Consider the following 12,080-nt stretch of genomic DNA (forward strand, 5'->3'; position numbering starts at 1 on the left):
AAAAAAAAAAAAAAAAAAAAAAACACAGAGAGATGGATTCAAGATCGGACAAGAGAGGAATCTGGGTTTGGATCACGATCTTGACGGCTGTTCTTGCCAGGTCCTGTAATGGAGGAGCCACAAGTGGGTTTGTAAGAGGAGGAGATTTATCCAAAGACATGCCTTCACACAGCGACGTCTTCTCTCTCCCTTCTGGTTACAACTCTCCCCAACAGGTTCAAATCCAGTTTGATGTTTTTTTTTTAAAAAAAAATGTGAAATTCATTCATGGGTTTTTTATTTTTTGGGTGAGAGAAGGTGCACATAACGCAAGGGAGCTACGAAGGAGACGGAGTGATAATTTCGTGGGTGACCCCGGACGAGACTGGTTCCGACATCGTTCGTTACTGGTCTGAAAACGGCGGCCGCTCGAGGAGAAAACTAGCGAAGTCCGCCGTTGTTGTCACTTACAAGTTCTTTAACTACACCTCTGGTTACATCCATCACTGCACCATCGATGGTTTAGAGGTTTCTTCCTCACCTTCGTTTCTCATAAAATTCTTTCGAATCTCTTTGCCTTAATCTATTTCGAGTTTCGGGGTTCGGTTATTTCAGTTATAAAAAATGTAACGATTCGTTTTTTTTTATATCAAATTCATTCGGTTCGGTTCGAATTCAGTTTTTATTGATAAAAATACATAATTTAACAAAAACGGTTTTTTCGATTTTTTTTATCCGGTTCACTCATTTTTTCGGTTTTTTGGTAAAAATTTTCAGTTTTTTCGATTTCTTTGTTGGTAAAAATATTCAATTTTAGATTTGATTATTTCGGTTATAGAAAAACAATATCATTCAATCTTTATTTATTAAATTCGGTCCATATCTATTCGATAAAAATACTCGGTTAAAAAAATCGATTTTTTTTCAATCATTTTTTTTTATTCGGTTCGGTTTGGATTCAGTTTTATCGGATTTAGATAAGTAATAACAATTTCGGTTTTATGTAGGATTCGGTTCGGTTATGGTTATGGTTTATTCGGTTTGGTTCGGTTATTCATAATCCCATCATCTTATTCTTCTTCAAATGTTTATGCAGTTCGATACGAAGTATTACTATGAAATCGGAGACGGGGAGACAAGAAGACAGTTCTGGTTCGTAACTCCGCCTAAACCTGGTCCTGATGTTCCGTACATCTTCGGCCTTATCGGTACTTTCTCTTCACTTTCAAATTCTTTGACATGAATTCTTATGTGAATGAATGGTAACAGTTGGTTAATCTTTTGTTGTGGAAATTCTTCAGGGGATTTAGGGCAAACTTACGATTCGAACCGAACATTGTCTCATTACGAGATGAACCCACAGAAAGGGCAAACTATGCTGTTCTTGGGCGACTTATCTTACGCCGATAGTTACCCGTTCCACGACAATGCCCGTTGGGATACTTGGGGAAGGTTTACAGAGCGGATCGCTGCTTACCAACCCTGGATATGGACCGCAGGCAACCACGAGATCGATTTCGTTCCCGAGATCGTAATGTTTTTTCGTTTCTCTTGCATCTATTTCGCCGTTTTCTCGTACGATCGGTACAAATTTCGGGTCGCGTTTGTTTTTTGCAGGGCGAGACGAAACCTTTCAAGCCGTATGTTCATCGGTATCCTACACCGTATCAGGCGTCGGGAAGTACATCTCCTATGTGGTATTCCGTCAAGAGAGCTTCGTCTCATATCATAGTTTTGTCAGCTTACTCGTCTTTCGGTAAGTGTGGCCGATGTTTCCGAGATGTTCCCTTTACCGGATGTTAGTTGCTTATAAGGATTTTGGACAGGGAAGTACACTCCTCAATACAAATGGTTGGAGAAAGAGTTCCGGAGAGTGGACCGGACTGTGACTCCATGGCTCATCGTCCTCGTGCATTGCCCGTTCTACAGTAGCTACGTTCATCATTACATGGAAGGCGAGACGATGAGAGTCATGTACGAGCCGTGGTTTGTCCGGTACAAGGTCGATGCAGTGTTCGCGGGTCACGTTCATGCATACGAGAGATCCGTAAATCTTCTGCCTGCTCTCGTTACTTATTAGAGATATGGACCCCAATCGGTCCCCAATGATATTACGACAGTAATATCCCAATCTCGGCTTCACGAGACTCGAATACCCGCAACTGATGGCTGGGTACCTGCGGGTACTTAAACCCGCAAAAATCTGCAAATTTCTATTGATCTAAATCGGCTGGTATAATGATAATTTTATACAAAAATACACCTAGATATTATAGTCGCCCTAAAACTAGGGTATAAAAGTCATTTTTCATGTTGGCGGATACCCGCGGGTAATCACCACTCGACGGAAAAATTGAATCCAAACCCGTAGCCAAATTCCACATTTCAGGTAACCATGAGATGGGTATCGAGTTTTAAAGCCCACCCCGATTACTCGCCCGCTGAAACTATGAAAAAGTGAGTTCTTGACAAAACCGATTGATGATGCAGGAACGTGTTTCGAACATTGCTTACAACATCGCGAACGGAAAATGCGAGCCGATATACGATGACTCGGCTCCTGTTTACATAACAATAGGAGATGGAGGAAACCTGGAAGGCTTGGTTACCGAGTAAGTTTCGAGATCTAACCTTGCTCCTTCGATATTTTTTTTTTTCGTGACCCCGTTTGTTGGTGGTTTGAGCAGGATGACACAGCCGCAACCAAGCTATTCGGCCTACCGAGAAGCTAGCTTTGGGCACGGGATACTGGAAGTAAAGAACAGGACTCATGCCCGCTTTAGCTGGCATCGGAACCAAGATGGGTATTCTGTAGAAGCCGATTCTCTTTGGCTGCGTAACCGATACTGGAAACCTACAGAAAAATCGCTCGCTGCCGCATTATAAAAATCGGAAAATCATGTTTGGCAATGTATCCTTGCTTACCATAAGACTATGATTCTCTCAGATTCCTCAAAGCTGCCCTTATTTCTTTCAACATCTCGTCTATGTTAATACCTCTCCTGCCAAAAATGTTTTTTTCCTTCAGACATGGATTGTTTTTAGGACAACAATACGATGTGTTGTACTACCCAAAACAAATCTCGGGAGAAGGAACGAGAAAAACTTACAATACGCTGACCCCCATAACGGCGAGAGGTCGAGAATTGCCATTGAGCTCTTCTCCTATAGTTTCCCGATATGATGCATCTTCTTCGTCTTTGTCGAGACCGTCGTTTTCGGAGCGATTTCGTAGTTTAGAATGAAACTTATCGGTTTCGGTTCCGAGAATCTCTTCGGTAATGTGTGGAAGCCTCTCTCTTGCCTGGATTGCGGAATTTTTCGGTAAGAACCGTGAAAGAAACTGCTTTTGTCTGTCCTGATGAATGGTAAGTTACCTGAGGAAGATCAATCTTGTTAAGAACCACGATGAAAGGGCGTGTAACGTAATCTGGATTGTACATCCTCAGCTCCTGAAAATAACCAAAAAAAACCCCCACAAATGTATCATCGAGCGAAAGAAAAACAAAGGCGAAGCCTTTCATGAGTTCTTGAATATACTCCGCCAAAATGTGTCAAGGAGGCAACCTTCCTAAGAAAATAACGAAGACAGTGGAAATTGCTATGGTTCAGAAATCCGATTTTGATACACAGATTAACCCCTACTACATACTCAGAGCTAGACCTGGCAAAAGAAACCCAAATTTCAGGTATGTGACCCAACTCGCAGGTCGGATATTCAGCTACTATGTGAGATGAGATCGGGTTGGATCATGAGAAAAACCTGAGAATCGGGTTTTGGATAATTGGGAGCGGGGCGGGTATTACCTGATACCGAATGAACAAAAATGTACCTTTTGACCCTAATTTTAAAATAAATTACATACAAGTGTTCTAAACCGAAATCTCTCAAAATTTTGGGCATCCACCTAAGCCAACACTGGTGACTGGTATATGATACAACATTTTGAAAAAAGGTCGACATTCTGCATTTGGACCTCAGGTTTGGGTGTCCAAAATTATCTACCAAACAGATCCAAGATAGATAATATCTCATAAAACCCGAGACGTTCGGATTCGGTAACCCAAATATCGCGGGTACCCCCCACCCACATCCATCCCTAGAGATAGCAGCTCAAATGGAATGGTTTGACAGAAGGAGAGACGAAGCAAAACTAACTGGTAGGTGAGTTAAAGACATTCATACTTCTCTGACAGTTAAGTAATCATCAACTGGATTCTCTGCAGCAGCATCGACCACATGGACTAAGAGTCGGGTCCGTCTTAGATGCCTCAAAAAGTTGCGTCCAAGTCCCTAAAGATGCCGGAAGATTCAGAAAATATCGATGAGAATTCAAAGGAAAAGACGAGAGGAAGAGCCCTACCTTCCCAAGGTGAGCACCTTCTATAAGGCCAGGCAAATCAGCCACAGTTGCTTCAGACGAAAACTCATATGGACCTAACAAAGGATCACCCTCTAGGCGGCCAAGGTTCGGTATCAGGGTGGTGAATGGATAATCGGCTATATCGGGTTTTGCCCGTGTTATAGCTGCTAAAAGGGTAGACTTTCCGGCATTTGGAAGACCCTAAAGAGGAAAAAAAATGAAGTCTTGATGATCGGAATCGGAAGTAGAAAAATCTATGAGTCAGTTTTCGGTGGCATGTTTGAACGAAAACGAAAATGGAAAGGCTTACCACAAGACCGACATCTGCTACAATTCGTAGTATCAGTTCCAAGCTAACCTCTTCCCCTTGTTGCCCATGAACTAGAACCTGAAAGTTCAACCCACCCGAAACCGATCAGAAAAACGAATGGCTTGCTTGAATGATCACACCATCGATTAAGGTAAAAGAAAAAAAGAACTCAAATGAAAGGCTTGGCCGCTTGCCCGATATCAATGCCTTACCTTGTCACTATCATCTCTCATTACATTTGTTGTTAAAGACATTACCCGCTTCCTTGTCTTCTCCGGCACTTCTAACAAGCTAATCTGACCGAGAACAGGGACAGAACACGTTAACAATGAGCAGACTTTGTAATGCATTTTCAATCATGTCTAGGAAAAACATGGCTTCTAGTAATCATGGAAGAGAAATCTTACTCCTCCCTGACCGCCCCTTGCAGCAAGAACCTCGTCCCCGGGATGTGAAAGATCGGCCAGCAACTTCCCCCGCTTAAGTTTCACGACGGTTCCTACGAAATCAGAAATGGTTAAGGATACAATACAAATGAGAAGAACTGAAATGGCATAAAACTAAAGCAGTATACAAACCTACAGGGACTGGAATTCGCAAGGTAGGAGCTCCTATTCCATCACGAAGTTGCCAGGTTAAGCCACCCAAGGAATCGACATTCCCGCCCCGTTTGGCGCTGTACCTTTTCTGATTATGAAGTTCCAACAAAGAATCTTTCTCCTCATCTGCATATATCACCACATCCCCTCCATGACCGCCCACTGGAAGTATAACCGACCCATCATAATCTCTCTTGTAAGACGGATTTCTTCGCTTGGTCTTGTCCTTTCGGGATTTCCCCTGTGACTTGTCTGGTCTTTGGTTAGGCATGGTCAGGACTGCACCATGACCACCATCGCCGGCACGAACAGTGATGATCACTTGATCAAAGTACTTATGAGGCTCTTTCACGAGCGAAGTCGTATTTTCGGGTGATGAAAACTGTTGAACCACGGATGACCTGCACCAAATCTTGAAGAACCCTAGTCTTCCATTTCTGTTCTTCCCCAAATCAAGCCTGGATAACAAGAAACAGTACAACAAAATGCTCATGAATCTTCTGAATAACGCACTCGACCTCCATTATAGGTTGAACAAAGAACAAGGAGGAGACAACAGTCTGCATCCATGAATGAGTTAAACCCAAAACCGGAAATTCCAAACTCGAGAAAACCCAGAAGAAAAAAGCACTCGAATTCGCTAACCAAAACAAGCAAAGAGCAGCATTCAGAAAGCAGAGCAAACGGAAATCGATTCCAAAGATGAAGAAAAAAGAACAGAAGAAGATAAAACAATTAGTACCTCTGGGTGAAACCCTGAGCCAAGCTTAGCTTACAGTCTCGGCCATGGCGAAGAGAATGATGAGAAGATGATGGTAGAGAGAGAGAGAACGCCATTTTCCCGAACAAAGCCAGAGCTAACCTGTGAAGGAGATAAGGAAAAGGGGACAGAGATGGGTGGGGCCTTTTGGGCCTTGGAGCATCAGTCTAGTCCGGTTTAATTCGGTCCGGTTTAATTTTCTCCGCTACCGATTATATCAACCACAATTAACCAATCATGAGTCCTCGCCCAGAACCCTCTGGATCAGAAAGAGGCTCTTGGAACATTCAGGAAAAGTAGAGGTAAACAGAGAGAATCAAATTCCCTCTTTCCCCTCTCTCCTCTCCAGTTCGCTCGCTTCCATGGCGTGTGCACAGCAGCCACTCAAGAAGCGAAGGCTCTACGAGGCAATCTCCGAGCCACAGTCCCCTTCCCCTCCGACGCAGAAGCCTCCGACGCCGTTGCAAGAATCCCCTCCCCCTCTGCCGCAGCCTACGGCGGGCTCCGTCGCTGAGCCGGTGGCACCGTCGCAGGAGGAAATTCTCGCCAGGAGCAGGAACAGGGACGAAATTAGGAGCCTTCATGAGTCCTATAGTCGTCTCAAATCGTGTATTTCTCATAAAAATGGCGGTCGTGCTTCGACGACGCTCGAACAGGCCTATCGCACCCTCATCTCCGCTTCCAGAGGTTTTTTTCTCTCTTTCTCATTTCTCGACTTTTGGAATTAGTGTCTTGATGAATAGGACGTGAATACTTCATCTTCGTATTTGTCGGTGTCGATCTAATTCGATTTTCTCTTCTTCGGTTGAGTTTAGTAGTTTTAGATGGACTTTGTTGGGAAAAAGGGCAAATTTCATCAGGATTTTTCTATGGAAATATAAAATTAGCGTTTCTCCCGGAAATAATAGAGTGTTTTAATGATTGTTCATGATCCTTAGCTCTTGCACTATGATTCTCGTGTCTGAACTAGCTGCAAATGGAATGAATAAACAGCAGAAGAACATGAAATCAGACCCCATTTTAAGGCATAAGATAGTTGAATCTGAAGATAATTTCTCAGGGGTATAGAACTCAACTGTGAACTTGTACCTTAGTTTCTCCAAGGTTTTAAACTAAGTTGCTTTGTAGAATCTAAATACCGGGAATTCGTTTTCTCTAGCATTCTACTGACTTGATCAAGTCATAACTGTCATATTGGGCTTATAATTGCCAATTGGCTAACTCGTTCCTTGACAACCTTCATTCGAAGTTCTTTACTATAATGTGGAGCATTACTACTAGTTAGTTTTTCTCTGTTCTTTTCCTTTTTTAATTCTAGAAATGCCTGCCCTCATAGATTTGTTGACCGAGGAATTTGATCAGTTATGTCTAGGTGCCTGATATGTGTTCAGAGACCAGCCATAGCATTGAGTAGGACCTATAGCTTTTTAGACACTGTGTCCGTTTCATTTATTTGTAAGGTGTGGTTCTGGTGCATATTATCTGGAAAACTTGTTTCAGTAGCTCGGTTGTGAAAAGAAACGGATTGTAATGGAATAATGAGGTCAGAAAATTTAAGTCCGCCTACTTTAATTTCAGTGAAAAACATGTGCCTAACTTTCTCAGATAGTGAGATAGGTGCTAATCTGTCATAATCGATGGCAGATTTTGTCCTTTGTAAAGATACAATCATAAAGGACGAAGATTTTTTGAAGTTCTGAAATTGTAGTTTGCTTACTGCTGCAGGTTGTACTAGTGCTAAGCGTCTTGCAGCTGATCTTGTTCCTCGATATGCGCCATACTGTCCTTCTGCTATTGAGGTTGCACTGCAAGCTGTCATCGACATGCATAACTGCAGCCTTGAAGCATTAAGAAAAGCAGAAGATGCTGATGGTGTTGCATTTCAAACTGCTAAAGCCTGTATATGTGGTCTATTTGATCTGTGTTCTGCAGCTTCTTTAAAGATAACATCTTCATCTGTTCCCCGGGATATCTGTTCTGCTGTTTTCCGGAACGTTTTTACCTTCCTTGTGTCATCCTTTGAGGCTAAGGATATCTTCCAGATAGTTGATAAGAATGTGTTGAAGCTGCAAGATTCTGATGAAATTTTTTGTCAGCTGATGCAGAAACTTTCGCATGGAGATGTATCACCACTGGTCAAACTATCCCAGTTTCGTGTTTTATCTCTACTGAAAATTTTCTTTTGCTTCCCCAAGAACTCGATTGCAACCTGCTTTGGATTCTTGAATTCATCATCAACAGAAGACATTGACAAGGGGAGGTATCTCATAACTCGTCTGACAAACAAGATCTATGATATCGATATAGTTAGTTATGAGCCTGAATCAGATGAGAATTCTGTTCAGACAAGTACTAAGGACATAGAGGCTACTGGCCAAGAGCCAGATGGAGCCAGTGGGATTCCAGAAGAATCTCAAATTCTGAATGGCTGCTTGTTAGGAATGGTAATACTAGTTGGAATCACATTCAGATGTCAATTCCTTTTTTTTTTTTGCATCTAAGCTGAGCAATATGAAAATTGACAATAAGGTATCACTTGTGGATTTATTTTTATTTGTTTAGGGCCTCCACAGCTCCACTTCTGTTAATTTTCCTTCCTCGCATAAGCATTAACAGTTTAGCTTGCTTTATTCATTTGCTCAGTTTCTATGCAACCCTAGCTAGCTTTAGTGTTGTTATTGTCTACTGCTACACACTTATAGTTTCAAGAACTGCTTTCCTTAATGTAGGTTCTTAGGAAGAATAAATCACTCTGCAGGTGGGCTTTCATTAAGTATAAGAGAATGTGCAGCTTGTCTTCCTTCAAGGATGTGTCCAGCACTATACCTTCTCTAGATGATATCTTTGAAATTGTTGGAAAAGGTATCAAGCTAGAAGACTGCCATATGGAGAGTGATGAGGATGATTCCGGAAAAGTTTCAGCTTCACGTGTAAAACCTCACAGCTCTGCTGAAAACGATGTCCGCTCTAGTGCTGGATCTGTTTATGACACCGGGGGCTCAAGGTCTATGGACTTTGAGACTGTTGACCAGAGAGATCTGTCATGTGGTAGATCTTCTGTGCCAAGAGGGTTAACCAATCATCATACGCCTTCTCCCGCTGCAAGACTGCCTTCAGAGTTAAGGAGTAACTCATCAGAGGGTAGGAACAACTTTATTCATGCAGGATCTCCTAGTTATCAGGCAGCATCCGGTGGTCTGTCATCTTCCCAAATTGTTTGGTACCTAGATGGGAATCCCACTGCTTTTGACATCTATTCAGTTTCTGGGCAGCTATGGTTAGGCAGTATAGGACCAGATGAATCTGAAGGCCATCTAAGGTTTCAGCTTGATAGATATGGTCCAGTAGATCGGTTCTTTTTCGATCCAGTTAAGGGACTTGCCCTAGCTGAATATAGAAGTATAATTGATGCAATAAGAGCTCGAGAATATCTGCGAGCGCAATTTCCTTGGAGTATAAAATTCATGGATATAGGACTTGGTACCAGGGGCTCTGTAAATGGGGTAGCATATGGTTATAGTGCTCATGTGTATGTTGGAAGAATTTCAAGCCAGTGGGAGAGGGATGAAATTGTGTATGAGACAAGGAAAGCCCTTTATAAGGAACCTCGCATGGTCACAGACCTTTATTACGAGAATGCTCTCCTGATGGAATTCGATACTCCTGATGAAGCTGCCGTTGTGATGGTTCATTTGAGGTTCTACCGCAAGGAAAAGCTCTTCCTTTGCCCCATGAAGATGGAGGAAGGTATGTTTCATCTACTTCTTAGCAATGTTCTTTGAGGAACTTTTAATTGGTGAGTTTTGCTCATATTGGATGATTTCTCTCTTTTTTATTTTGCTCTCTTCTCACGCTAGCAATTTATGTTATATTAGTTCACAATAGTTTACGTGAAAGTTCTTCTCTAAACAGTCATCTGGAGAGGCACCATCAAATACCTTCCACATTAAAACCCGAGTGTGGCTCTGGTGATTTTGTCTCCCCACAAATGAACCCGGAAGATCACGCCAATCCTGTACCTTCTGAAGCTACGTTTCAGCAAAACTGGCCTGCTTCTAGTAGCACTGTTGTGAATCCTGCTCAAGGAGGTCAGTCTTTTTTTGTCTTTTCTCGCTCTTCTGAAACAAGTTTTCTATGTGAAATGATATTTCCTTTTATGACCAATAACCGTTTTAGAGAATCTGAGACAATGTTCCTCAATCTCAGGAAATCCTGCATCTATTCCCATGTCAGCACCAGGACCTCCTCTTACACCAATACCTCCAGTTCCACAATCTCCATTTGTTCAACAACCTGTTTACCCTCCTCCAAATAGTTCCTGGGATATGAGACCTCTAGGTCATTACCTGCCAGTTAACCCCATTTCCCCAAATGGTAATGCTGTGGCTCCACCATCACAGATTCAAGGACCTCTGGGCCAGCATGTCGGAACCAGTGCTTATACAGCTCCATTCATGGCTCCTCCTGTGAACCCAGTGGTTCATACCCAGGGACCTCCGGGTCAGCATTTTGACCAGTCGTATCCACCTCCTCCTTTACCACATCCGTTATCTCAACCCCCACCACCACCACCAGAAATGTTGCCCCCTCCGCCCCCTCCTTCGGTTCCTCCTCCACCAAGTTCTCCCCCTCCACCTCTTCCGCCTCCACCAGTTCCAGCTGTTGTGGATACGACTGAATCAGAAGCTTCCAAACAAAGAGTAGCACTCCATTGGCAGGGAGTGTTGTCAAAGAGCGGAGTTCATTACTGCACAATATATGCTGAAAGATTGGAATCGGAGATCTGCAAATACTTCAATGCCGTTTCAGAACCCGTGGAGTGAGTGACCGCCCTCTCACTGTCATCGCTTCCCTGTGTTCGAATTATTTTTTTTTTCTCTAAATCCTACATTTTTTCCTTCCTGCAGATGGCCGAATAAACTTGATATGACCAAGCGCGTAAATCTGCAGCATGTGAAGTCTACATTTACCCACACTCCACCGCAGAGAGTGAGTTTGCTCGATGCGTTTCCTCGACCAACTTTGTCGCTCTCTTGAATACTGATGTTGACCTCTTTTTTTTTTTTTCCCTTTTTTTTTTTTTTTTTTTTTTTTTTTTGCAGAGGGAGGTTTGTCAGTTAATCCCCTCGACCATGGGAGACCATAAAGGGGTAAATTTCTGTCGCTCACGAAAAGCCATATCTCGAAACAATTAAGCTTACCGAGTTTTGTTTTGATATTCTTTTTTTTTTTGGCAGTTCCAAGATTTCATATCGTACCTGAAACAGAGGGATTGCGCAGGAGTGATCAAGATCCCAGCCACAAGTTTCATGTGGGCAAGGCATCTGTTCATTCTTCCTTACTCACAAGACACTTGTTCCTTGCTTTCAATCTCGCCGCCCTCTTCAGAATGCATGATCGGTTTGGTTTTACCAAAGGAAACAAATCCCGAGTGAACGTAACGGCAATAGCCAATGTCACTCATTACTCCGCGAGTGAAAGGCGAAAGGCATAATCCCGATTCCCGGGTAATGTTCTCGAGGATTCGATTCGACACAAAACTAATTTTGTAAATGAAGTAGTGAATGCATGTCCTTTTGTTTTGTTTATTTAGCCAATCTGAGGAACTTAGTTTAGTGTTTGTGTATTGAACCATGTGAGAGAGATTGCTGCAATTTTGGCGCGTCAATGTCTGCTGTCTTCTTAGGATTGTGATTTTTTTTCCTGTGTTTGCTAGTTTTGCGCTTTCAGTCAGGCGTGTGTAAGTGTTGGGGTTGAACAGTTTTGGTTGAACTCAGTAAAAATGTTAATAGACCGTTTGATGAATAGGGTTTTGTTTGGTTTCTTTTATGTTTTTTAACTTAGTTCGGTTCGGTCCGAACCCTAGTAGGCTTGGTTTGCATAAAAATAGTGGTGGATAGTGTTGAGTGTCCGAGTTTTCAGTGTATCCGACCTCGGTCTGGCCCATTCGGATTTTCTGTCGGATTATCCTGACCTCGATCTTGTAAGGGTCAGGTACCCGCAGAACCCGTCGGTTCTTGTACATGTGGGGTAGTTGTTTGACATGGACAAATGGGGGGGGGGGGGGC

General features: G+C 42.7%; 3 protein-coding genes across 3 annotated transcripts; 2 read left to right on the plus strand and 1 right to left on the minus strand.

The window, feature by feature from the left end:
* The first annotated feature begins 8 nt into the window (after window positions 1-8).
* On the plus strand, window positions 9-2,950 carry LOC104820513 (fe(3+)-Zn(2+) purple acid phosphatase 12). The gene is made up of 8 exons (XM_010550969.1): window positions 9-215; window positions 298-507; window positions 1,076-1,187; window positions 1,281-1,510; window positions 1,597-1,735; window positions 1,806-2,026; window positions 2,470-2,591; window positions 2,667-2,950. Exons 1-8 carry the CDS (start codon window positions 33-35, stop codon window positions 2,863-2,865), a joined length of 1,416 nt encoding a protein of 471 aa, XP_010549271.1. The 5' UTR covers window positions 9-32; the 3' UTR covers window positions 2,866-2,950.
* Window positions 2,626-6,125, minus strand: LOC104820512 (probable GTP-binding protein OBGC2). The gene is made up of 11 exons (XM_010550968.2): window positions 5,995-6,125; window positions 5,232-5,710; window positions 5,061-5,152; window positions 4,866-4,949; window positions 4,654-4,731; window positions 4,344-4,544; window positions 4,166-4,273; window positions 3,357-3,431; window positions 3,090-3,283; window positions 2,905-2,981; window positions 2,626-2,833 (listed from the first exon to the last, which is right to left on the minus strand). Exons 1-10 carry the CDS (start codon window positions 6,087-6,089, stop codon window positions 2,912-2,914), a joined length of 1,476 nt encoding a protein of 491 aa, XP_010549270.1. The 5' UTR covers window positions 6,090-6,125; the 3' UTR covers window positions 2,626-2,833; window positions 2,905-2,911.
* A 203-nt stretch (window positions 6,126-6,328) lies between these two features.
* Window positions 6,329-11,819, plus strand: LOC104820514. The gene is given in 9 exon segments (XM_010550970.2): window positions 6,329-6,699; window positions 7,738-8,456; window positions 8,742-9,726; window positions 9,729-9,759; window positions 9,925-10,100; window positions 10,219-10,831; window positions 10,920-11,001; window positions 11,115-11,162; window positions 11,250-11,819. Coding segments are annotated over 9 exon segments (3,177 nt in total). The 5' UTR covers window positions 6,329-6,374; the 3' UTR covers window positions 11,448-11,819.
* Window positions 11,820-12,080: the final 261 nt, after the last annotated feature.

The sequence above is a fragment of the Tarenaya hassleriana genome, unplaced genomic scaffold (genome assembly GCF_000463585.1).
Source record: "Tarenaya hassleriana unplaced genomic scaffold, ASM46358v1 Cleome31, whole genome shotgun sequence".
In the NCBI taxonomy this organism is placed as follows: domain Eukaryota; kingdom Viridiplantae; phylum Streptophyta; class Magnoliopsida; order Brassicales; family Cleomaceae; genus Tarenaya; species Tarenaya hassleriana.

Coding starts and splice junctions, on each gene's coding strand:
- LOC104820513 (XM_010550969.1), top strand. CDS start 33: ATGGATTCAAGATCGGACAAGAGAGGAATCTGGGTTTGGATCACGATC. Junction 216..297: donor GTTACAACTCTCCCCAACAG/GTTCAAATCCAG, acceptor GGGTGAGAGAAG/GTGCACATAACGCAAGGGAG. Junction 508..1,075: donor GCACCATCGATGGTTTAGAG/GTTTCTTCCTCA, acceptor ATGTTTATGCAG/TTCGATACGAAGTATTACTA.
- LOC104820512 (XM_010550968.2), bottom strand. CDS start 6,089: ATGGCGTTCTCTCTCTCTCTACCATCATCTTCTCATCATTCTCTTCGC. Junction 5,711..5,994: donor GCTCAGGGTTTCACCCAGAG/GTACTAATTGTT, acceptor CTTGTTATCCAG/GCTTGATTTGGGGAAGAACA. Junction 4,274..4,343: donor AAGGTGCTCACCTTGGGAAG/GTAGGGCTCTTC, acceptor CGGCATCTTTAG/GGACTTGGACGCAACTTTTT.